The sequence below is a fragment of the Hylobates moloch genome, unplaced genomic scaffold (genome assembly GCF_009828535.3).
Source record: "Hylobates moloch isolate HMO894 unplaced genomic scaffold, HMol_V3 SCAFFOLD_18, whole genome shotgun sequence".
In the NCBI taxonomy this organism is placed as follows: domain Eukaryota; kingdom Metazoa; phylum Chordata; class Mammalia; order Primates; family Hylobatidae; genus Hylobates; species Hylobates moloch.
Genome location: NW_026652293.1, coordinates 49,983,654 through 50,010,374, shown reverse-complemented (window position 1 = coordinate 50,010,374; position 26,721 = coordinate 49,983,654). Strand labels below are relative to the sequence as shown.

At 35.3% G+C, this 26,721-nt stretch overlaps 1 protein-coding gene across 1 annotated transcript in view; it reads left to right on the top strand.

The window, feature by feature from the left end:
* USH2A (usherin) overlaps window positions 1–26,721 on the top strand; it is a 798,563-nt gene that overhangs the window by 100,465 nt on the left and 671,377 nt on the right. The window contains exon 9 of the mRNA XM_032136481.2: window positions 1,503–1,596. Within this exon, the coding sequence (XP_031992372.1) occupies window positions 1,503–1,596 (94 nt within the window). The remainder of the gene's footprint in view (window positions 1–1,502; window positions 1,597–26,721) is intronic.

Genomic DNA, 26,721 nt, shown 5'->3' with positions numbered 1-26,721 from the left:
ATTTTGTTTTCAACAAGGTTTTTGTCATACTTATTGTCTTAACAGCACATTAAGATGTCAGAGCAAGCCAGATTTCAAGCTTTACATTTTGAAATGATTTCATCCTCTAAGATTTTAGGGGAAGATCTGTATGTGAGTCTTTTCTCTATATAACATTGTTATGTATATATATATAACATTATATATATAAAACATATTTTATAAATATATATAACATATATATAAAACGTATTTTATAAATATAAATATATATATATACAGGAATTGATTTTCAAAAGCTGTTTCTTTTAGAAGCTGTGATACTCTGAATCTGACTTAGAAGTGATTTATCCAATATTTTACTTGATTTGTTCTGGAATATAATTTTCAAATATTCTTGAAAGCAAAGAGATGGAGCTGAATTTGGAGTTGTAACTATAGCACCAGAGAGTTTTTAAGTACAGATCTTTATCTACCTGAGTTCATAGTGCACAGTTCCATGGGGAATACTTGTTTTTCTTTAGTGGAAAGAGCTGGTATACCCTAAGTAGTTTATAAATGTCTGATCATAATTGAGAACATGACTCACAATATTTAAAAAGAAATGATAGCTGCAAACCTAGGCAGCGTACTGTCTAATATAGAAATGTACATATAGAGTATATTTAGAATGGATTGTTCTAGAGGAATGATAGGCCTTGTGAATAAAATGTGTCTTTAAAAGCAGACCAAAATACCAGTATATAAGCATTGTTTGTTTGCTAAGTCATAGCATAATGAACAAAGCAATACTATTAAATATTCATCATCTAACTTTGGAAAAAAAGAACAAAAAAATTGAAATATGTTAACTGCATTCTGCAGTTTATTGTCAACTTTACATTCTTTTTTTTTTGACAAGGCTTTTCTCTTGTCACCCAGGCTGGCGTGTGATGGCACGATCATGGCTCATTGCAACCTTGACTTCTGGGCCTCAAGTGATCCTCTCATCTCAGCCTCCCAAGTAACTGGGACTACAGGCATGTGCCACCATGCCCAGCTGATTTTTTTTTCACTTTTTGTAGAGACGGGGTTTTGCCATGTTGCTCAAGCTGCTCTCAAACTCCTGAACTCAAGTGATCTACCCACCTCAGTCTCCCAACGTACTGAGATTACAGGCGTGAGCCACCGTGCTCAGCCTGAACTTTATATTCTTAACTGTATTTTAAATAGTTTAGTAAATGCCTTCCCTTGGTACATGGTTGGTATAGATATAAAAAATTCCATTTCCCTTTAGAGGTTGGCTTGAAAATTATCTTTACAATACACTGGTTTGGATATTGGTGACAGTCCTTCTGATATTTCCAGATAAATTAAAAACTTGTATGGATAGCCACACGATTAAGGAGAAACTGATTTTGTATCAATTAAATATACAAAAATCTTCCCTGTTGAATTCACACAATGTATATAGTCCTAGGACCTTAAATACATTCACAGTTGAGTTGGTGTTCCTTAGGAGTGTGTGATGCTCATGTTTGCAGATGTCAGTGCCATGGTCATGCCGATAACTGCGACACAACAAGCCAGCCATATAGATGCCTCTGCTCCCAGGAGAGCTTCACTGAAGGACTTCACGTGAGTTCTATTTTATGCATGGATATCTAAAAAAAAATAGTAGAGATGGTGACTATAAATTCTATGAACTTAATTTTGGCCTAACAAATGAAAATAAATTTAAAAACTGATATGAACTTAAAATGTCAATTATTGCAGAGTTTTTTTAAGAAAAATAACAGCCATCAATTAAGTTGAAATTGTACTTTTTAAAAATAATTTCAGCCAGAGAAATTACAACTGAAACCAAACCCTAAGGTTTTTTTCTCTTTTGTTTTTCTTTCTTTGTTTCATCTGCATTATCATGTTTCATAAAACAATTTTTAATGTGTTTGGATAGCATGGCACTAAAAAAAAAAAGTTTGATTCTTACTAAAGGGTATTTATAAAAAGGTATCAATAAACAAGAAAAGCATCGTTAGATGCAGAACAATTTTTATGTATTTATGTCAGTCAAGGTTCATTTATTGCTAATATCGGGCATTTTAATTAATTGAAAATCTGCAGTGAAATGATTTATGAGTTATGTTACTTTAGTTTTCTGTGACGATCAGGGGAATTCCATAGTTGAGGTGGAATTTTAGCTTCATCTTTAGGGAAAAGAGGTAAATGGAAATAAAATCAAGAAACATTTGTTGGTAGGAATATCTAGCAACAACATCAGAAACAGCTGATATGAAAGAGGGTTCAGCAGCAGTAACAATTATACCAATAATGAGAGTAGATAATATAGACCCTTCAGTAAATATGTTTGAGACAACTTGCTGCTAATTTGCAAGAAAATAAAATTAGAGCTCTACCTGATGGTATGTACAAAAAATGCATGTGGCTTAAACTTTTAGTGAAAAATAACTATAAATATATTAAAATAAAGATTAGAAGAATACTTCTGTATCTTAAATTGAGGGCTTTTATCAGCTAAGCAAATGAAATACAAACAGAAACAAACATCTGGAGCTATGAAGGAAATTAATGACATATTCTGTTATACAAATATTTAAAATTCTACACAGTGTAAGGGTTAATATAAATGTAATGTAGTGATAAATGATGGATTGATAGAAAATATTTATATCATATTAACAGGTAAAGAGTTAAGTTTCCTAATACCCTAATACATAAGCATTTACAAAATATTAAGAAAAATATAACAGTCTGATAAAAATGAGCAAATATATGAACAAGCAATTTACACATGAACAAATTATAATTTTAATAAACATATAAAAGGATACCCAACCTCAGTTTTAATCATATTCAACAATTGTTTCTAATATTTCAAATTAGCAGAAAATGTAAAGATTGGTAACATTTAGTACTTGTGAGACTATAACCTTTAACACATCACTGATGGGATTGCCAGTCGATGTAATAGTTTTGGGAACAATTTGTCCACCTCTACTAAAATTAAATTTTCAAATATAGTGAACTACATTATATAATTGCTGTCATTCTGAAAAGCAGTTCTTCAATGACAAGTGTATGGAATGGTGTATTAGTCTGTTTGCATTGCTATACAGGAAGACCTGAGACTGGGCAAATAGTAAAGAAAAGATGTTTATTTGGCTCGTGGTACTGCAGGCTATACAAGCACAGTGCCAGCATCTGCGTGGCTTCTGGTGAGGCCTCAGAAAGCTTACAATCATGGCAGAAGGCAAAGCCAGAAGCCAGCCTTTTTTAAACAGCCATGTCTAAACAGCCATGAACTAACAGAGTGAGATCTCACTGCTGAAGGGAGGGCACTTCATGAAGGATCCACCTCCATGACCCAAACACCTCCCACCAGGCTAACCTCCAACACTGGGGATCACATTTCAACATGAGATTTGGAGGGGACAAACATACAAACTATATCAAATGCTTATATTTCTATCATTTTGTTACATAAATATGGGCTTATATGTCAGTGCATTTTAGCTTTTCAGATGGTAGCACTGTCTCATACACTCATGTGTGACTTGTAAACATCTCTGCCTCTTGGACCTTGCCCTACACTTGTGTTTTAGTTAGTTACTTCACTTCTCTGTGCAATTTATTTTAGGATATTATAGAGCATCTTGCTTTTTAAAAAACCATCTGTAAAGGTTTTGGCAAACTCCATTTCTGTCTTCTGATTTTTACTCTGATCTAATTTACTTTTGACTGTAACATTAGTAAGAATAGTTCAATGGCAAGAATATTATCTATAATGCAGACTTTCTTTAGCACATTTAAAATGTAGTCCCATTCCTCAGTTTCAACTCAGAGTCTTTGATTTAGTTATGGCCTACTTTCTTTCTTTCTTTCTTTGTGCTCAGACCAAAACTTTCATGTTCTAATTTAGATATCCTTTTGAATTTATTTTCTAGATCACTGCTTTATATACATGTAGACCTCACCATTAGTCAATAGTTGTTTTAAAAGAATAAATCTTTTATGGTTTTCTTTTGGATTTCTAATGTCTAGAGTCTTTGCATTTGATTTGATTGGTATATTATGAGGAAAAATCTTTTAGAAGAACGGATTTTAATATGCTTGATTGTATGGCTTATCATATTGTCACAGAAATGAAATTATTTGGATTATCTCGATTGATTCACTCTTTACTGAGCCATAATTGTGTGTTTAAATTTTTGCTAATTTTATTTGTTCTAGATTTTAAAGTAACATTTATTATATTTTTCTACTGTCTTCTTTTGATCCCTTAAGATGGACACTTACTTCCTTATAATCAGTGATTTCTTTCATTAACCTTGTCCTCTCCTCTAAAAAGCCACTAACACCCCAATTAAAAAATGCTTTGGGATGAACTTAGTAGGGCACCTTGAACTGAATATGTCTAGTATTTGCAAGCTAAAGTTTGGCTAATACCTTCGTATGATATGTTCTTTTCTGGGCTTCTCTTGCTTTCTGTTGACTAGTCAGTTGGTATTAGTCTCTCTCATTTGCTTTTGATGTCCTGTCTTGTTTTTTTCTTTCTCTCTCTTTAATTGCTCACAGTTAAGTGTTTGATATTTTCTGATTCTTGGATGATTTCATGCTTCCCCTTAGAAACAGAGCCAATAAATGAATGAAGCCTCATGATTGGTTTTAGAAGTCAAGTTGGGATTTTCAGACTTGGTCTCAGGTGGTGACTGTTGGATTATGAACTAGTGAATTAATTGACTATAATTTGGGTTGAGAATACATTTTAATGCTTCTTATTTAGACCTTAAATATCTTTTGAAAACAAAAATGAAGTGGTAAACTTTTTTGTTATTTTCCTCCTTGACATATTTTGATAATTATGAATTTAGCCATAAATTTTAAAAAGCAATGAATATAATTTACTTAGCAAAGTTTGGCAAATGCAAATGCAGCTGCAAGGAAAAAGTCAATAGACTGTTAAGTTGAATGATTTCTCAGTCCTATGATATTTTCAACAATGTGTTGAAAATGAAAAATGATTTTATAGAAGCATTCATAGTCATGACATTCTCTTTTGTTATCATTCAAAGTATTTTAATACATGTAGAGACTTACGTATCTGAGAAAAGTTGTCTTACGGTAATTTGAAAATATACCTATTCTAATGCTTTTCGTGTTGTTCTACTTTTTAAAATAATACGTTTTAATATAAGCCATTCATTTCCTATTGGAATCCATGTTCTTTTTTAAAGACATGGACATAATCCAAAAAGAATGTCTTCAATTCCACAGTATTATGCTATCCATTAATAATATTACTCAATAAACAGGGCTTTTGTGAATTATATTACAGACATTTGGCAAACAGATGAAAATGTAAGCACTGAAAATATGCCATTCTTGGCAATTGTCTTTCCTGTGAGAAAGTGTTTTTAGTAGAAGCGAAAATGAATGAAGTTCAGAAAAAGTGGAATGGTGAATTCAGGGGCAGGTTCACATACTTAGCCATCCTAAGGAATTTTGCATACAAAATATTCTTCATTTGTTTATAAGGTCAGTGTCACAAATTGGTGGCTCACAGGTAGAAACAGTGTTTAAACAGTTTTAATTTAATTTTCTGCAAGAGTTTTCACTTTAAAATATTTATTCTTCAATCTTTTTTCTTTTTTTTTGAGAGAGAGAATCTCGCTCTGTCACCAAGGGTGGAGTGCAGTGACATGATCTTGGCTCACTGCAACCTCAGCCTCTCAGCTTCAAGCGATTCTCCTGCCTCAGTCTCCCAGGTAGCTGGGACTACAGGTGCACACCACCATATGTGGCTAATTTTTTGTATTTTTTTTTTTGTAGAGATGGATTTCATCTTGTTGGCCAGGCAGGTCTTGAACTCCTGACCTCAAGTGCTCCACCTGCCTTGGCCTCCCAAAGTGCTGGGATTACAGGCATGAGCCACCACTCCTGGCCCTCAACTTTTATTTTAAGTTCAGGGCAACGTGTGTAGGATGTGCAGGTTTGTTACTTAGGTTAAGGTGTGCCATGGTGGCTTGTTGCATAGATCATCCCCTCACCTAGGTATTAAGTCCAGCAAACATTAGCTATTCTTCCCTATGCTCTTCCCCCCACACCCCCCACCATCCCTAAGAGGCCCCAATGTGTGTTGTTCCCCACCATGTGTCCATGTGTTCTCATCATTCAGATTCCACTTATAAGTGAGAATATGTAGTGTTTGGTTTTCTGTTCCGGCATTATTTTGCTAAGGATAATGACTCCCAACTCTATTCATGTCCCTGAAAATGATTTCTATTCCTGGTAATACACAGTAATTGGATTGCTGGGTCAAATGGTATTTCTGCCTCTAGATCTTTGAGGAATTGCCACGCTGTCTTCCACAATGGTTGAACTAATTTATGCTGCCACCAACAATGTAAAGGTGTTCCTTTTTCTCCACAACCTTGGAGCTTCTGCGCAGCAAAAGAAACTATTGTCAGAGTGAACAGACAACCTATAGAAGGGGAGAAAATTTTTGCATTCTATCCATCTGACAAAGGTATAATATCCAGAGTCGAGAAGGAACTTAAACAAATTTACAAGAAAAAAACAACCCCATTAAAAATTGGGCAAAGAACCCTGAGTCAGCAAGTTGTTGCCAGGGGAGGACATGAATGTCTTCTTCTGAGAACTGTCTGTTCATGTTCTTTGCCCAGTTTTTAATGGGGTTGTTTGTTTGAGAACAGTTCTCAAAAGAAGACATATGTGTGGCCAACAAACAAATGAAAAAAAGCTCAACATCGCTGATCATTAGAGAAATGCATATCAAACCACAATGAGATACCATCTCATGCCAATCAGAATGGCGATTATTAAAAGTCAAAAAATGACACTTAACCAGTTTTTAATTCCTCACTTCTCTTAATCAGAACATAGTCTAACACTGTGTCCATTTCCTCCCCTGTCAACAACTTGCTGTCTTCGGGTGGCATTTACCCCACTTACAACAGTATCACTCTTTGGTTTGCTACAACATTCACTACTATGTATATCCTTATATCTGGGCAACCTCACTTTCGTGAACTACCTGGCCTTCAAAGACTTTGAGCTTCTGAACCTTGTAAAGCAAAACCAATTGGTAGATTGAGACACTGGAAGCTAGAATACATTATTAATTATTCTGAGTATAGCAAGACCAGCTGTTCATTGGTATATTCATTGTTAATTCCTATTTCTTTATACCCCTTTATAAAAATAAAAACTCACAAATAACCAAAAACAACTCAAGAAAATCTATTAGCAAAGACACTGTTGACTCTGAGATGAAATTAAAGCCATGCTTACATTTTTTTTAGTATATTTTTGACATCTAAAAACATTTACCTTGGGGAGCCTCACTGATTCTCCTCTGTACTCTCTCACTAGGAACTCCGATACATTTTGGTATTGTATTGGCAATTTTAAGGCCTTGACCTTAATGTATGATGCATACCATAAATAATAATGGCATATTTCACTCATTGAGAATACTTTTAGAATACTTGTCACATTTCTTCCCAAGAATGAAAAAAAAGCAGTAAATGCTTAATTTACTAGGCCTACTTTAGAACTGATTTAGGGTGAAACAAATCCAAAAGCCTAGATGCTGTTCATTAACTTTCATACAAAGTTAAATATTTCAAAGTAGAAATTAGAAATACATGGTATTGAACTTGCATGTATCCTTATGTATCTCACAAGTTACAAACATGTTATTTATAAATGTTTAATTTTATTTGAATAAAAAATAGCCACTGTTACTTTCATTTTTAAGTAAACTTTTAATTTTGAGATAATTGTAGATTTATATACAGTTGTAAGAAATAATATAAAGACATTTTGTGTACTCTACCAATTTGGCCCATGGTAACATCTGGCAAAACTGGTGTTTTTTTCTTTTTAAATCAAAAGTGTGATTTGTGTACGATAAAATATACCCACTTAAAAATATATAGTTTGATGAGTTTGGGCATATGTGTACCCTGTGTAATCACCATCCCTGTCTAGATATGGAATGTTTCTCTCTCCCAAACATTCTCTTATGCTTCTTTGCAGTCAGTGCTACCCCTGAACCCCCAATCCCAGGAAACCGCCAATCTTCTTTCTATCAATACAGATTAGTTTTGCCTGTTCCAAAATTTCATAGCATAGGGTTCTTTGATAGGTAATATTTTGGTACATAGGCTTTTAAATCCCACCTCACCCCTGCTTTTAGATCATTCCCTAATTACCTGTGCTATTAGCTTTACTGCAACATAGTATCTCTGGCCCACTTAATCAGAAATCCATTATAAGTATCAAAGTGTATATATTAAGCTCATAGGTACACAATACAAGCTAGGAATTGGAAGCCTCGGTTTATCTGTCAACTAACATATTTGCAAAGCTATAACATATTTATTACTTCTTTTTCTTATCTAGTACTTTCTTTACTTGATCTAAGAGTTCAAGTGTTGAATAGAATCTAGTTTTAAGAAAAGTGTTGTCAGTTGGAACTTGAATCCTTATGAGTTGTCTTTTTCCTTTAATAGCTACATTTACCTTTTGGGGCTCTGGCCAAGAGTGATGCAATGATCAGTGTCTCAGCCAAGCATTGGCACTTCATTGGCTACTTAGCTATTCTTTCATCATTTTGTGACATCATTACCTGCAAGGGTAGCCAAGCCTTCACAGAGCAATTTATTAGTAACCATGAACACTTCTTATTCTTTGGCTCTAACTTATGACCCTTTTATAACATTAATCATAGATCTTATGAATTAACTACAATCAAACTATCAGTATAAATTTTTGTTAGCATTATAAATAGCACAGCCAGCTTGAAACATTTTATATAATAAGCCTTCCTACCACTCAATAATTTGAATGGTGCCAACATCACACTCTAGAATGCTTATTATATAAATGAATATTTCTGTTATTTTTGAAAGTATGTTCCTTTAGAGCACCAAAGTCCAAAAGTATGAATCATTGTGACTAATTTGTGTCATATTTATATTATGCATCAGGCTTTACCACTGCTTATTTTTTCTCTGTTTGTTCACAGATTTTACCCTAAATATATTTTATTTATATTTTAATTTTTGTACTGCTAGTAAATTAATTCATTTTTATATAACTAGCATTCACACAGTTCATATTATAGGATCTACATTTGATATATGTTTAGTAAGTCAAGGTAAAGAATTTTCTTTCCTCTCTGACATGATGATATTATTAATCTTTGAAAAACACTTGTACTAGTTCTTTCCCTGAGATAGGTATGTGCATAAATGCTTTTAAAATGTAAGTTGAAAACATGAAAAAGAGGTTATGAGCATGGAGATAAATTAAGACAGCCTTACAGAAGAAGCAAATAGAGATAGTGAAAATATAAACATAGTAAAAAAATAATATTTGAAGGGATAAGAGTAAAGAATTATCTGAAGGTGAGGAATGACATGATTTTTCTGAATTCCAAGTAGGCTAAGAAAAGTAAATACATACATAGTTATAATATAATGAATCCAGTAATCACCAAAGACCAAGCAGCCAGAAAGACAGAAATCTGATAATCACCAAAGACAGAACAGCATCCTAAAAGCAGCCAGAGAGAAAAATATGAAGTGTAAGAAATTAATTTTTAAGACACTACTGATAAATTTCTCAATAACTACAATGAAAGCCAGAAGACAGCAGAGTAGTGCCTTTGAAATGCAGAGAGAAGGGGCAAGAAATATGGAATTGTATTTGTAGTAGTACTATCAATTAGAAACAAGAAAGAAAGAATGCATTTTTAGTTTATAAATATATATCAATGTTATCAGTAGTAGACTCTCAATAAAAGAATTTTTAGAGAATACGTTTCATAAGGAAATACAGTGTTTCCAGAAAATAGGCCTGGTGTGAAGGAAGGAATTGTGAGCAAGTAAACCAGCAAATATGTGGATAAATATAGAGGAAAATTTACTGCATTAAATAAAAATAATGTTGTATGTAAGAAAGAGTATAAAAAGTAGCAAGATACCATTAGATGGTCATTAAAAATAGCATTTAAAGGGAAAGGATAAACTCCAACTTCAGCTCCCTCTAGCCATTCTGTTGCACCTTAGGGTAAGAAGAGCAGTTACTGAGAAATACTTGTAAAGTTCACAGCCAATGAGCACAGGGCTCATTAAAAACCGAAAACTAATCCTAGAGTCATAGAACAGGGGTCCCCAACCCCTGGTACACTGGCTAGTAGTGGTCTGTGGGCTATTAGAAACTGGACTGCACAGCAGGACGTGAGCAGCTGATGAGCTATCATTACTGCCTGAGCTCCGCCTCCTGCCAGATCAGCAGTGACATGAAATTCTCACAGGAGCATGAACCCCACTGTGAACTGCACATGTGAGGGATGTAGGTTGTGCACTCCTTATGAGAATTCCTGATGCTCTGAGGTGGAATAGCTTCATCTCAAAACCATTTCCCATGTCCTGCCCTCACACCCAGTTCATGGAAAAGTTGTCTTCCACAAAATCGATCCCTGGTGCCAAAAATATTGGGGACCACAGCCATAGAACGCTTTCCCTCCCCTCTCATCTTACCACCACACCATGAAAGGCCTGTTTACCAGAGTTCCCTTTACTCAGTACATCATGTCTGGATTTCAGTAAAGTTACAAAGCACACTAAAACACCAAAAACAAGGAAACAAACAACCTCACAGTTTGAAGAGATAGAGCAAAAATGGGAATGAGACTCAGACATGGAAAGGATATAGAAATTATCAGACCAGAAACTTAAAGCAGCTCTGATGAATACACTAAAGGCTCTAATGGAAAAAGTAGACAACATGCAAAAATAGATGGCAATATAAGCAGAAAGATAAAAATTCTGACAAAGAAGCAAAAAGAAAAGCTAGAGATCAGAAACACTTTCATAGAAATAAAGAATGCCTTTAATTGGATCATTAATAGTTGGGGACAGCTGAGAAAAGAATCTGAGTTTGAAGATGTGTCAATAGAGACTACCAAAATAGAAAGGTAAAAAGAAAAATGACTGAACAAATAGAGCAGAATATCTAAGAACTGAGGGACAGCTACCAAAAATGTAAATACATATAATGGGGAAGAAGAAAAAGAGGAAGAGAAAGGAACAGAAGAAATATTTGCAACAATAACGACTAAGAATTTTTCATATTCCAAATGCAGAAAAATCAAAGTTAGAGAAAAATATCTTAAAAGGAGCCTGGCTGAAGGGGGCACATCTAGCCTATGAAAAAGCAAAGATAAGAATGACATTCTACTCCTCAGAAAGCATGCAAGCAAGGAAAGTGGTTAATACTTAGGTGTTGACAGAAAAAAAAATTCACCTAGAATTCTGTATCTTGCAAAATTATCCTTTAAAAGTAAAGGAAAAATACTTTCTCAAACAAAAACCAGTAGACTTTTCTTGCCTTGCAAGAATGTTAAAGGAAGAACTTCAGAGAGAGAGAAAAAATGATACAGGTCAGAAAACTCAGATTTATGTAAAGAAAGGAAGAACATTAGAGAAAGAATAAATAAAATAACTTTTATTTTTCTTATCCATAATTGATCTAGTAGATACCAGTTTGTTCAAAATTATAGTAAGAACAACGTATTTCATTATTATAGCATGTGTGTAAGTGAAATGAATGACAGCAACAATACAAGACACCAGAGAGAGGAACTAGGAATACTTTATTATTATTAGGTACTCATGCCACCCTTTAAGTGGTATCGTGTTATTTAAAAGTCAACTTGGAACTCTCGCGTGACATTATTTTGTCTTGATAGTTCAAGCTCCGCCTGCGGTTCTCCCGTCCTCCATGCCAGGTGTCAGGGGCTGCTCTGGATGTTAACTCTTCCGCCCCATGACTTCCAGTTCCAAAATGGCGGCACAGAAACAAGCTGCCACGCCACAACACCACCACGCCACAACACCACTGCGCCCCTGACCCCCGCCAAAAAGAAAAATTAACAAATATACAGTGCTGAGATTATCACTGGAAATTGTCACAATAATCTAGAACTCAAATATGAAGATATAACTGTTCTCAGGCTCATAAGGAAGTGAGAAACACCAAGTGGATGGTAAGAGAACCTGACTTTCACATTTGTAGCACTCGTTACCCCATTTTGCCTGACACCAACTATGCAGAAGATTTTCCTCCAACTCACTTTTTTCTATACTGGAAAAATTAAGATTGAGGTAAACAACCAGCTTCCCCAGCCATCCTGGGTTACCAGAAAGAGACTTGTTCTATCCATGCCTCAACCCACTGGAAGCATCATGAGTGCCTAAAGGGAGACATATTCCTGAAGATAGGCAGAGACAAAGGGGGATGTAGGTCTGTCATCCCCAGCTCGGGGAAGTCGGCTCTGTAACTTGGCCAATGGAGACACAAGGTCAGAGTGGCTGCTTGGCAGCACTATGATGCAGGAGGATTATTTCACAGTTCTCCTCGGCACAAACCCTTAGGCAGCCTTCCCATACTGTCAGGATATTCCCTTTGGGACCTCTCTTGTTAAGAAGGGCACAATTGGATTGTTTACTGAAGCCAAGGCGAACCTGGGCTTAAAGCGCCCCCTATAGCTCCCTAGAGGAAGCAATTTAGCAGCAAAGACGTAGATGTATGTCCGCAAGAAAAACAGCAGTAGGAAACTATGATGTCTCCAAACAAAGCAGGGAACCAGGGACTGGCCCTAACAAGACAGTAATATGTAAGCTCTCTGACCAAAAATTTTAAAATGCAATTTTAAGAAAACTCAGTGATCTCCAGTACAACACAGAAAAATAATTCAGAAATTTATTAGAGAAATTTAACAGAGATTGAAATTTTAAAAAATCAATCAGAAACCTTGGAACTGAGAAATACATTTACCGCACTGAAAAATTCACTAGTAGCTCTCACCAGCAGAATGGATTGAGCAGAGGAAAGAATCAGTGAGCTTGAAGACAGAATATTTGAAAATATATGGTCAGAAGAGAAAAAAAGAACACAAAGAAATGAAGATTTCCTACAATATAGAGAAAATTATTAATACCACAAAAGGCCAAATCTAAGAATTAATGGTATTCAAGAGGGAGTTGAAGAGGAAGGATTAGAAATCTTATTCAGCAAAATAATAACAGAAAATTCCAAAATTTAAAAGTCTACTTGGATTAGTTATAAATGTATATTACAAGCTTTATAGGGCAACCCCCCAAAAAGTTTTAAAAAGGTATAGTTGATATATTTAATACTTACAAAGGAAAGAAAATGGAACCATGTAAAAATGCTAACTAAAACCACAAAAGATAAAAAGTATATAGAAAACAAGAATAGAAACAAAGAACAAGGGCAATGAATAAAAAGTAGTAGATATTAATCCAACTATGCCAGTAACTACTTTGAGTGTCAATGGTCTAAATACATCAATTAAAAGAGACAGATTGTTAGAATGAATTGAAGAATAAAACCAACTTATTTTATAATGCCAACATTACCCTATACCAACACCAGACAAAGAAATTACAAGAAAAGAAAACCACAGACCAGTATCTCTCATAAAAATAGACGCAAACATTCTCAACAAAATATTCAAAATAAAACTATTGAGCAATGTGTAAAAATAATTATATATCAGAACCAAGAGGGATTTATCTCAGGTTTGCAAGACTGGTTCAACATTCAAAAATCAGCTAAAGTAATGCCTCACATCAACAGGCTAAAGGGGAAAAATTATATCAATAAATGTAGAAAAAGTATTTGACAAAATCAAACATCCATTCATGATCAAAACTCTCCTCAAATAAGGAGTAGAGGAGAACGTAGTCAACTTAATAGAAAATATGTATAAAAACCTACAGTGAACATCGTACTTAATGATAAGAAACCAGAATCTTTCCTGCTGAGATCAGGAACAAGAAAAGAAATGTTTCCTCTCCCCACTCCTTTTCAGTAATGTATTAGGAAGGAATAAAAACAACAACCTCATTTCAAAATAAGGCAATAAAGGAGAGGGAAAGAAAAAGGATATATAGAAGACAGAAATTCCAAATAAATAATCATAACAAATCTAAATGTGCTGAATGTATTAGAATTATGAGACTGTCTGGCTGAAAGAGAAAACAACGTCTACCTATTGACTGAGCAGAGACTGAATTAGGGCAAGAGAATGTCTTAGTCACAAACTTTACAAAATCACCAAAAAAAAAAAAACCTATTAAGCAAGATTTATAATATTTTTATGTTATATTTCAAAAAGTCAAATGATTTAAAAACATATAATTAAAAATCAAAATTTTAAGTAAAGACATGTTAGTGTTGCTTGTTTTATGATTCTGTGTTATTTTGTAATGGAAACTGTTGTTTCTAATCAGTCCATAATTCCTACCTACCAGTTTTATAAGGTTGGCATGTCCCTGTCTCATATAAGGTTTTACAATGGTCTAGAAACAGACTAGGCATGATGGGACATTATACATAGCTATTTTTTAAAAAACTGTAGAGTGTTTATTAACTTTTTCCATTTGGTTCCAAATATTGGTAAATATTTTCTAGTTGTATACAGAGGTTCATATTTTTCCTTTGGCCTCATGCCGCAATGCAGCTCAGCATGGTACTTGTGCTGAGGGTGTGAGAGACGTACTTAAAAAACAAGCACACTTCAAGTTTGAAAATTTAAGAAAGCTGTCATGAGCTACATAAATATTAGGCAGAATAGACATTACTGTTTCATTAAGGAAAAAGAGGCTTATTATATAATTATAAAATGTAAAATTCTAAGCTTACATGCATCTCATAATATAGTTTCAAAAGTATAAAGCAAAATTTTATAGAACCAGAAAAAGAAATTGGCAAGTTCTACCATCAGCATAGAAGAATTTAATACATCTCTTATTAAAAATGTCTTTTTATAAAAAGAAAGAAAAGCTACATACTAGCAGTTGTCATTAGCAAGACAACACATATGTAACTGACAAAGGTAACATTTAAATTAAGCAAACTATTTGAAAAACAGACAAAAGAGGTGAACAAGTAATTCACAGAAGAAGCCAGAAGTGGCAACTGAAATGGTCAATATACATGTAAAGACATGTGCGACTTTACTGGTTATCAGTAAACTAAAAAAAAAAAAAAAAAAAAATGTGATAATATTTTATACCCATCAAGTTGGCAAAGATTGCAAAATCTGGAAATTTCAGGAACTGATAAGTGGGGACTCATACACCACTTATGGGAAGGTGCTGCTGCACTATGGAAAACAATTTGCAAATGTCTACGTGGAACACTTTACAGTAGTGGATATGAAGGAATATAGCTATCACATCAACATGACCAGACTTCTCAAACAATCATACTACAGAAAGCTTGTTTTAGAATAATACATACACTGTATACACTTATATAAATTTCAAAATCATACAAATAGAAGAAACTGATAAAAGGATAGGAGGCAGGATTAACTTGCAGCACCCCCTCGGACAGACAGAGCAGCATGTGGAGACACACATCATGACCTTTTGCTCCAAGAACTACTGCAGCAACATACCAGGAAAGCCACGAGAATCCACAGATCCTTTGAAGGAAATAGATTGCTGCTGCAGGCTCCAGGAAACAGCCGAAAAACTATAAGTGCCCAAAGTGTGAAAGAGGGATCTTCCACCCCTGAACACATACCCTTCCTGGGGAACCTGAAGGTCCAGATCACAGGTGATGGATTTGGCCTTACATGGAGCTGAGACAAACTTAGAGAGCTGGACAAAATATAGGGGTAAAGGAAGCAGGGGGAAGAGCCCTGTGGACTCTCTCAGTCCCCAGGAAAACCATTTCTGACTTTGTCTCTTAGGGTCCTTGGGTAGGACTGCCAGTGGAAGTGGGGAAAGACCACATGGAGAAGGAAACTTCCAGATGAACTCTGTAACAATTTTGACTGAATGCGAACTTTCCTAGCAGAATCTGGGAGAGAGAGTGAACTGGGAGTGCAGACACAGCACAGAAGTTGCATCGGGCAGGGAGGTGTGAAACCTGAAAGCCTTGCTTGCTTTCCCAGTGGGGAGACCTGGAGCAGGGGCAAGTCCTCAGCCCTGTTCACCCATTGCCTGGAAATAAACTCTGTGCTGTTGCGGAGGGTATTTTGGGAGTGAGACTGGCCTTTTGGGTTGCGTGGGAGCTGGGTGAGGCCTTTCACTGCCAGCTTTCCCCTACTTTCCTGGTGACCTGTATGATGTAACAGAAGCAGCCATAATACCCCTAGAAACATAACTCCATTGCCCTGAGAACCACACCCCCAACACCAAGAACAGCTTCAGCAAGCCCTGCCCAAGGAGAGTCTGAGCTCAGACACACCTAACCCTGCCCCTACCTGATGGCCTTTCTCTACCTGCTCTGGTAGCCAAAGACAAAGGACAAAATCTCTTGAGAGCTCTATGGCCCTGACCACTGCCTGAGAAACTTATCCAGGAGACTCTAGAGCAAGCTTGTATCCTCCCTATACTACTGCTGTTGATGTTCTCTTGAAAGCGCCACCTCCTGTCTGGAGGCCAACCAACACAAAACTAGTGCAATGAACAAAAATACAACAAAGATCTTCACAGAGTCTACTTCACTCCCCTGCTATCTCCACCAGAGCAGGTGCTGGTTTCCAGGGCTGAGAGACCTGAAGACTGATCACATCACAGGGTTCTTTGCAGACACTCCCCACTACTAGTCTGGAGCCTGGTAGCTCCACTGAGTGGCTAGATCCAGAAGAGAAACAACAATCACTGCAGTTCAGCTCTCAGGAAGGCATATCCTGGAGCACCACATCCAGGGAGCACCCATATCCAGGGAGCACCCTGTGGGAAGAAAGAATCTGAACAACAGCACTTGAGCCCCAGATCTTCCCTCTGACATAGTCTAACCAAATGAAAAGCAACCAGAAAAACAGTTCTAGTAATATGACAAAACAAGTTCTTTATTATCCCTAAAAGATCACAATAGCTTACTAGCAATGGATCTAAACCAAGAAGAAAACTCTGAATTCCCAGAAAAAGAACTCAGAAGGTTGATTATTAAGTGACTGAAGGAGGCACCGAAGGTGAATATGAACTCAAAGGAATTTCAAAAATGTTACAGGATATGAACAGAAAAATCTCCGGATAAATAAATAGCATAAATAAGAAGCAATCATAATTTCTGGAAATTAAGGACACAGAAAAATGCAAAATACACTGGAAAGTCTTAGCAATAGAATCCAACAAGTAGAAGAAAGAATACCAGAGCTTGAAGACAAGGCTTTTGCATTAACCCAATCAAACAAAGACAAAGAAAAAAATTTTTTTTAAATGAACAAGGCCTCCAAGAAGTTTGAGATTATGTTAAATGATCAAATCTAAGAATAATTGGTGTTCCCAAGGAAGAAGAGAAATCTAAATGTTTGGAAAATCTATTTGAGGGAATAATCAAGGAAAACGTCCCCAACCTTGCTAGAGATCTAGACATCCAAATTCAAGAAGCTGAAAGAACACCTGGGAAATTCATCACATAAATGTCATTGCCGAGGCACATAGTCATCAGGTTACCTAAAGTCAAGATGAAGGAAGGAATCTTAAGAGCTGTCAGGCAAAAGCATCAGGTAACCTATGAAGGAGAACCTGTCAGATTAACAGCAGATTTTTCAGCAGAAACCCTGCAAGCTAGAAGGGATTGGTGTCCTATCCTTATCCTCCTTAAACAAAGCAGTTATCGGCCAAGAATTTTCTATCCAGTGGAATTAAGCTTCCTAAATGAAGGAAAAATACAGTCTTTTTCAGACAAACAAATGCTTAGAGAGCTTACCACCACCAAGCTAGCACTGCAAGAACTGCTAAAAGCAGCTCTAAATTTTGAAACAAATCCTTGAAATACACCAGAATACAACCTCCTTAAAGCGTAAATCTCACAGGACCTATAAAAAAATAACACAATTTAAAAAAAGCATTCAGGCAACAAATAGCATGATGAATAGCATGGTATCTCACATCCTAACACTAACATTGAATGTAAATGGCCTAAATGCACCACTTAAAAGATACAGAATGGCAGAAAGGATAAGAACTCACCAACCAAGTATCTGCTGTCCTCAAGAGACTCACCTAACACATAAGGACTCACATAAACTTAAGGTAAAGAGGTGGAAAAAGATATTCCACGAAAATGAACACCAAAAGCAAACAGCAGTAGCTATTCTTATATCAGACAAAACAAACTTCAAAGCAACAGCAGTTAACAAAGAGGGACCTTATATAATAATAAAAGGACTAGTCCAACAGGGAAACATCACAATTCTAAATATATATGCGCCTAACTCTGGAGCTCCCAGATTTAGAAAACAATTACTTCTAGACGTAAGAAATGAGATAAACAGCAATACAATAATGGTGGGGGACTTCAGTCCTCCACTGACAGCACTATACAGATCATCAAGACAGAAAGTCAACAAAGAAACAGTGGACTTAAACTATACCTTAGAACAAATGAACTTAACAGATATTTACAGAACATTCTACCCAACAACTGCAGAATATACATTATTCATCAGCAGGTGAAACATCCTCCAAGATACACCATGTGATAGGCCACAAAACACGTTTCAATACATTTAAGAAAACTGAAATTATATCAAGTACTCTCTCAGACCACCGTGAAATAAAATTGGAAATCGACTCAAAAAGGAACCCTCAAAACCATGCAAATACATAGAAATTAAATAACCTGCTTCTCAGTGATTCTTGGGTCAACAATGAAATCAAGATGGACATTTAAAAAGTCCTTTAACTGAATTGTTTGATACAGTGACACAACCTGTCAAAACCTCCACGATACAGCAAAGGTGGTGCTAAGAGGAAAGTTCATAGCATTAAATGCCTACATCAAAAAGTCTGAAAGAGCACAAATAGACAATCTAAGGTCACACCTCAAGGAACTAGAGAAACAAAAACAAACCAAACCCACTCTTATTGACTTAATAAGGAAATTAAAAAAAAGTATGCTGAGATTGCTAAGATCTATTATAATAATGAATCTTCTATCTGTGAAATAGTGAAGAAAAAAAGAAATTAGTGCTAGATTTGCTGTCACACCACAAATTGCAAAAGTTACGGCCACAGTGCTAGATAAGTGCCTAGTTCAGATTGAAAAAGCATTAAATTTGTGACTGGAAGACATGAACAGAAAATATGTACTATATGGAACCAAAATATGTACTTGGAACATAGAGATCTGGCATCTACTGGAGGTCTTAAAATGTATTCCTTGTGGAAAACAGGACTACTTACTGTATTACTAAATTCAGATATTATTAGTGGAGTGGAATATATATGACAGTGTCTTGTTTCTAAGTTGAGTGGTACATAAAATGGTACAATTCTTTTTTTAATTATTCATAAATTTATTTTTAATATTTCAGTATAATTTCCCTTAAATACAATAATATGATTGATTAATCTATCAGGAATAGATTATCTATGTAAATACTCATGCTACTACTAAAGATAGAGTGGAGGTGACTCTATTCACAATGGAACAACCATTACTAAATTCATGATTACTGTGTACATTTATAGTTTTACTGTGAAGATTGATCATTTGCTAGCTTTAGCACTCAACAAATATTTATAAATGCCTTCTATGTGTAGAACATTATGCTAAAGTACAGCCATTATGTCTTGATTACAGATGCAAGTATTTGAAAATATTGAAGGACCTTCATTTGTGCAATTCAAAAAAGATTCCCTGACAGACACTAATTACTATAATAAATAGAGATGACTTCAGTGCAAACAAATGATTCAGGCTAACAATTAGTAATTAACAAATAATATAAATAGCATAGACATTTTAAATCTTAAAGAGAAATTTAAATGCAGCAATACTTAAGGGTTTTTTTTAATTTACTAATGTAGTAATCAAGCCTAATACTACAAAAAAATTCTAATATGAAATACCCTTTATATTTCAATAATCAAATACCTTTTATATCAGTTGACTAAGTTTAGAGGAATCTTAAATGTTAAAAAACATCAATAACGCCTTATGCTTCTTAGTATGTGAATTCGTATTTGTATGATGTATATTATTTTGGAGAGTTGCCTGTAAACAACATATTAATATAATGAATCAAGGTTTTCTTCACTGAAGTCCTTTGTAAAATAATGCAGGTTATCCTGAATAAATACGGTCTCTATTCCAGGCCATATTTCCTGGAATATCAATAGAGTTAAATTATTATGGTTGTAGTAAAATAGAATTGCTTTATCTCATCCACTATCTACAATCTTAAACAAACTTTAAACTCCTCCTTCTGTTCTCTTAAGGGAACGTGGTGTGTCCACATGTGTCTTTTTTATTTAGTGCCCTGAACAATCCATAAATAAGAGGAAGAAGGAATAAAGAAGGACAGGGATTTCAAAGGAGAAATCAAATACCTAACAATATACAGTATTGAAAATTTACAAATAAGAATCCAAGGCCTCTCATGCAAATGGTTGCATCTCATTCAACCACTAGACATAATTAGGTCTGTATTCACAAGGCCTGTAGTAAGGAAATTCTGCTTAAAAATAAATAGGCTATCAGTTATATTTTTATATAGACAACATGTAGACTGAAGGATTATCCGAACAATCCTGCCTCCAGTTTCTGTTTTTCCAAATATAGGTTTTAGGTCACATTATTACAATTTGTTTTATTGGATAATTTTCCAATCTTCCATTTCACTTTGCCCATAGAATTAGACTAGGCGTTACTTGAATTAGAATGTTTCTAAAAACAGCCACTTATGTTAATAGTTGAAATATTGAAGTAACTACGTATGATGTGTTTGTGATCATTGTATTGTCACCTATATTCGATCAGTATTGTCCAACTGTATTAGTAGTTATTTATTTTATGCTATTAATTTCAGTATCTAGAGAGTGAGTAAGTACATTGTTATCTGTGAACACTTTAATTATGTAAGAATTTCTAGCCAAGGGAAAGATAATTACTGAGAAAGGAATATGTCATTGAAGGATAAACACATGGCATTTCTGTCTTCTCAGTGGTAAAGGATAGTATTTATTTTGGCTTTTCCAATTGAAATTACATAATCTGTAGGTAGAAATTCACAGGTGAAGTATTATTGCATTTGCCTTTACACCTTTAATGTTACTATTCAATTAAATGCTAGTCACATTAAAGTACAGTCCTGTAATGTGTCATAAATGCAGAGTCTGTTAGGACATTCACTCACACATTCACCAAATATATATGATCACCTCCCATGTGCAAAGCACTGAGCCATTTTCTATCTAGATTCTCTGTGTAGTTTGGCACTTTATCTGTGTCGCCCTCTGAAATCTATCACTGATAATAAATTAACAAGTTTGTCTAACATTACCTTTGCCATGGTGACATTAGAGCTAACTAGGGACACTTCTATTGGAAAAAAGATACCCGAGTACACTAAAGTTTTTATGTTTATAAAGATGATTTCTCTACCTAGTAGACAAATCACAGTGAAACTGGATCCTTTGAATTACAATTGAATTGCTCCAGCCAGAGGAAAGGGGAAGCCTTGAATAGAGCTGGAGGACAATTACTATTATTAGAGATTTAGGCTCTTAACATTTCCAACATAGGGGGCTGGTTTATACTGATGGGAGAGGGAAAATTTACAGATTTTCAGAGGGTCTGCAATTCATTCAGGACAATCCTGGAATAGTTTAAAAAATTACTTCTTTTATTCAGTGAGCAGTACTATAACAGTATTAAAAAGTGATCATTTTATAATCTCTCACTTTGAAGCAGATTGTCTTTCTCTCCTTCTCACATAGGCAGTGCTGCATCCATATCTCTAGATTTTATAGCTAGGAGTGGAATAACTACATCTCTTGGTTTCTAGGGCTTTGCTGTCCAGTTTAGATTCAGCAGAAAGTAAAGATGGACTGAGCCAGAGTGACTCCAGTCAACCCCTCTCTCCCTCAAATACTATTTTCTGTCCCGGAAGCCAATATAAACATGGAGATTAGAAGTGAGGTCTTTGAAGGAAAGCATCCAGATATATAAATTGAGTACCTACTATGTTGTAGGGCTCTTTCTAGGCACTTCTTCAACATATTGAAGACAAGTTGTTTTCGATGACTCGTTGTGATCGTTATGAACTTAAGCTTCCAAAGGTCATTGACACTGGGAGCTCTCAGGACTTTGAAGGGAAATTTTCTCCCTAGCCCCCAACCTTTTGCAAGGACTTTATGTATCTTTGTCTAAGAGGATATTTTTCTTCCTTCTTTTTTCAAAGATACATAGTAGGCATTTAAGATTGTTGGATAAGTGACTGAATAAATAAATTGCTCTTGCAGTTAAACTACTTAAACTTGTATTTTACACAAGTTTCTACTTTCTCTGTAAATTTGAAGGTGTTAAGAAATAAATAAAATTCAGTGTGTGGCTTGTCACGGTGGCTCCCACCTGTAATCCCAGAACTTTGGTAGGCCGAGGTGGGCGGATCTCTTGAAGTCAGGAGTTTGAGACGAGCCTGGGCAACAAGGTGAAACCCTGTCTCTACCAAAAAATACAAAAATTAGCTGGGCATGGTGGTGTGTGCCTGTAGTCCGAGATACTCGGGAGGCTGGGGCATGAGAATCTCTTGAACGTGGGTGGTGGAGGTTTCAGTGAGCCCAGATAGTGCCTGGGCTCCAACCTGGGCAACAGAGCAAGACTCTGTCCTTTGTCTCCAAAAAAAAAAAAAAAAAATTGAGTCTATTAGGAGTGGAGTTGATAAAAATGCTTTGAAGACTATGGGTTATCTTTCAAAGATTGTCTTTGCTGCTCTGTAATAGTAACGAAGGAACACTATACTTCAGTTTAATGATCCACAAGAAAGAACTGTCATTGTGTATTATTAGAATATAATGTAATAAAATAAATTTCATCAGTGTCTTCTAGATTCAATGATTATTCAATGATTTTCATACCTGAACATGTCAAAGTATTTGGCTGCAACTTAGCGGAGTTGATTAGTAGCCTTTAAGAAGCTATCAAAATGAAAGCAGTTAAATGAATCAGTGATAAAGGTCCTTGACCCTGATATAGCCATTGTCTAATCTCATAATTTGAGCATTCAGGGACATATCAGGGGAATCCAGTTGTTACAGAAGAAACCGAAACATAATTGAAAGTGACAAATGATCAACTGGAGATTGGGAAAACATGAAATAGAAAACCATTTGCTTCAGGAGCTGCATAAAATATAAGATACACACAGAGTTCTTGATTTTAAATCAAACTTTAAAATCACTGGTAGAAAAGGTAGATGAAAATTATGAGAATTCAAAAATTTACTCATAATGCACTTACCAATTATTATTTCTTCCATATTTTCATGGTTATTATTGTATTATCTGAAAGGAGTTGTTAAGAACCAATTATGGGACGAAGAATTTAATACTTCATGAAACTTTATAATCAAAGAATAGGCTACAAAGTATTCCTTCTGTCTGTCTTTGCAAACCAACAAAATGATAATAGAACAGTATCATCTTTAGGATCAAAGACCCAAATAGGCATTGGTGTGTCATTTAGTTGTGTATGTCTTCAATCAAATTTTAAAACAAATTTAGGCATCATCTCTCAACATATTTGCTTCTGTATGTTAATCCCATTGTTTTGAAAAAAATGTATATTTTTTACAGATCATACTGTGTTTACTGGTGGCTCAAGAACTTTTTAGCTTACATAGTACTTGAAAAGAGAATCATTTTTTCTGCAGTTTTTTGCTCATCTGTGTAATTTAAAACTGAAACATATTAATTTTCTTAGGTTTTCTTAGTGAAATGTTACATGCAAATGCTGTATAATTATCTCGTAACCATCAATGCAGTTACATTTTATTTGCCCTCAATTTTCAATACATTAGTAATAAATGCACACTGTGGAAAAAATAAAGTTATAAACTTTATCTGTAAACCTACCACCCATTGGTAACCCCAGCCAATACTCTTAGTTTATATACTTTCAGGCATTATATTATTTTTATTAGTAGTAAACCTGTCTCATCTGTCTCTATCTTCTTAAAATTGCATATTTATATCTATAGATAAGTCCACCTTTATCTAGAATAGAGGATTATACTCCATATATTATTTTTAACTTGATTTTCAATTCAAACTGTATTATGAATATATTTCTCTATTTATATTTATAAATGCTAGCCTTATTTTTTTTTTTTTTTAGGAATTGGGACATCTAAAACCACTCTCTTGCTTTTGGGCATTTAATTTGTTTCCTTCTCTTCAGTATTATCAACGCCCCATTATTAAAACAGAAAATCTTTATCAAGCAGCTTTAAAAACATATTCTTGGCTGGGCGCAGTGGCTCACGCCTGTAAACCTAGCACTTTGGGAGGCTGAGGCGGGTGGATCACGAGGTCAGGAGATGGAGACCATCCTGGCTAACACGGTGAAACCCCATCTCTACTCAAAATACAAAGCAAATTAGCCGGACGTGGTGGCGGGTGCCTGTAGTACCAGCTACTCGGGAGGCTGAGGCAGGAGAATGGTGTGAACCTGGGAGGCGGAGCTTGCAGTGAGCCAAGATTGCGCCACTGCACTCCAGCCTGGGCGACAGAGTGAGACTCTGTCTCAAAAAAAAACTATTCTCCTAAATTCTCAGTGGAATTTCTGGGTCCTGTGGAATGTATACATATGTTGCTCCTCCTAAAAGGAATGGATAAACTCGTCTCCTGTAAGCAGTGTTCTGCACTGGCCCTTTCTACAAATTCCTTTCACCCTGGTATTATCATAATCTAAAAAATACTAATTTGAGAATCAAAAAATAACAGCTATGCTTGTTTTCTTCAGGAAAACAGAACAGGTTATCCATATATCTGCAGGGTTTTTTTCTCCACAGAAGAAAGGCCAGCCATTTTCAATAACAAGTAGTTTGGCAGGACCAGAGCCATTCCATTGGGTCAGTGGTAAAATTTGTCTTTGGCTTTAAACATTAAGGCAGCCAGGATTGTGTCTTTGGAACATTGATACAGCATTTAGTCCAGTCTTATTTACTATTAGGCTTTTTGATAATAGCTTTGGGCTGACATTAAGTATAAAATCTGAAATTAGATTTTTTTAAAGATTATAATCAAAAAGCAAAAATGTCTTCCTAGAAATAGCAAAGGAATGCTTTTGCTGGATTTGCTCCACTAACTCATGTAGGCAATATCCCAAACTCAAACAGCCAGCAGTTGCTTTGTAAAAGACAAACTGCATCTGAAATCAGTATGACAGGACCACAGTTTCCATCTCATCACTTCCACCAACTTATATTTAAGAAAGCACAACTTGAATAATAAAAACCACCACCATAGAGTAAAAAATTCTTCAGTGAGAATGCTTTGAAGTCAAGAGAAAAATAGGCTCAGGGCATTGTGTTACAGCAAAATTTTGCCTTTGGCAAAAGTTTTACAATGGAATAGGGTTTTTAAAATATTGGGAATCAGGTTAATTGCATGGCTAATTGAACTGGGGAAGACAGCTTAATGAGCTCATTTCTCTCCTTCAAATCCAAGAAGTCAGAAGGCAAGTTTTCATCTATTCTTTCGTTTATCCAATTAGAACGTATCTTCCCCACACATAGGGCTACTAGAAGAAGTAATAGTTATGTCTGATGGCTCTTAGGAAGTATTGTCGATAGATAGGACCTCCTCTGTAGTTACAGCTACAGATGACCAAATTAACCAGAAATAAATTTTGGTCATAAATTTCTTCTTGCTCCACTCTGTAGGCTAGCTCCTCCAAAGCAGATCATAGACCAGCGCATTTATGAATCACAGAATCACCTTTTAATGGTTATAGACTATATATAGCATAGTGATAGTCATATACTGCTGGTGCTAGTCAAACTTGAGATCGACAATTCTGTTGGGTTTTTACCCCTCTCTTCCTTCTTTTTCCTCCTCTTCCATCTTCTGACTTTCAGGTTTGAGCACGTAATAACTTCCAGGCTTTGTTTTGGGCATTATTTATATATTACCACTTATCCTAAGATTATTTTGAGTCAGATAAAAGTAAGACATTTCATTAAGTTATTTTCATTTTGAAGATGAAGAAACTGAGATTCACAGAAGTAAAGAGGACTCTAGGACTAACTAACTGTCCATTGTCATTGTTCATGTTACTTAACCTCTTTAATCCTCTGTTGTGAATCCAATAATGATCAAAGTAGTAGGCAAGTTTGCTGAGGGCCAACTGTGTGACAAGCACTTTGATAACTGATTGGTCTTTACAGCAACCTTATGAGAGAAGTATTATTACTCTCATGTTACAAGTGAGAAAAATAAGGATTAAAGAGGTACAGGCAATTACTCAAGAACACAGGGCTAGCAAATCAAGAAACAGAAATTAGATGTGAGATATTGTATCACCCAGGCCTAAAAGATTCAATGAAACAACCCATTTTAAATGTTCAATATAGTAACCAGAGTATACTCTCATCAAATGAGAGTATACTCATCAAATGAGAGTACGCATTTGATGTTACTTTTCACAATGGCCTTTTTGCGGTTAGTAAACAGCAGCACCAATAATAGAACTAAGCTGTCTGACTCCCAGCCCGTACCTAAATCTCTAACTTTTGATTTTATGAAATAAATTTGATTTGCATATGGGCATTGCTGGTGAGGGAAATGTAAAGAGGTCAATTTCCCCCCTTTAAATTTTTTTGGCTAAAGACCCATAGCTGAAAATATTTTAATGTTTGCTACATATTCTTCT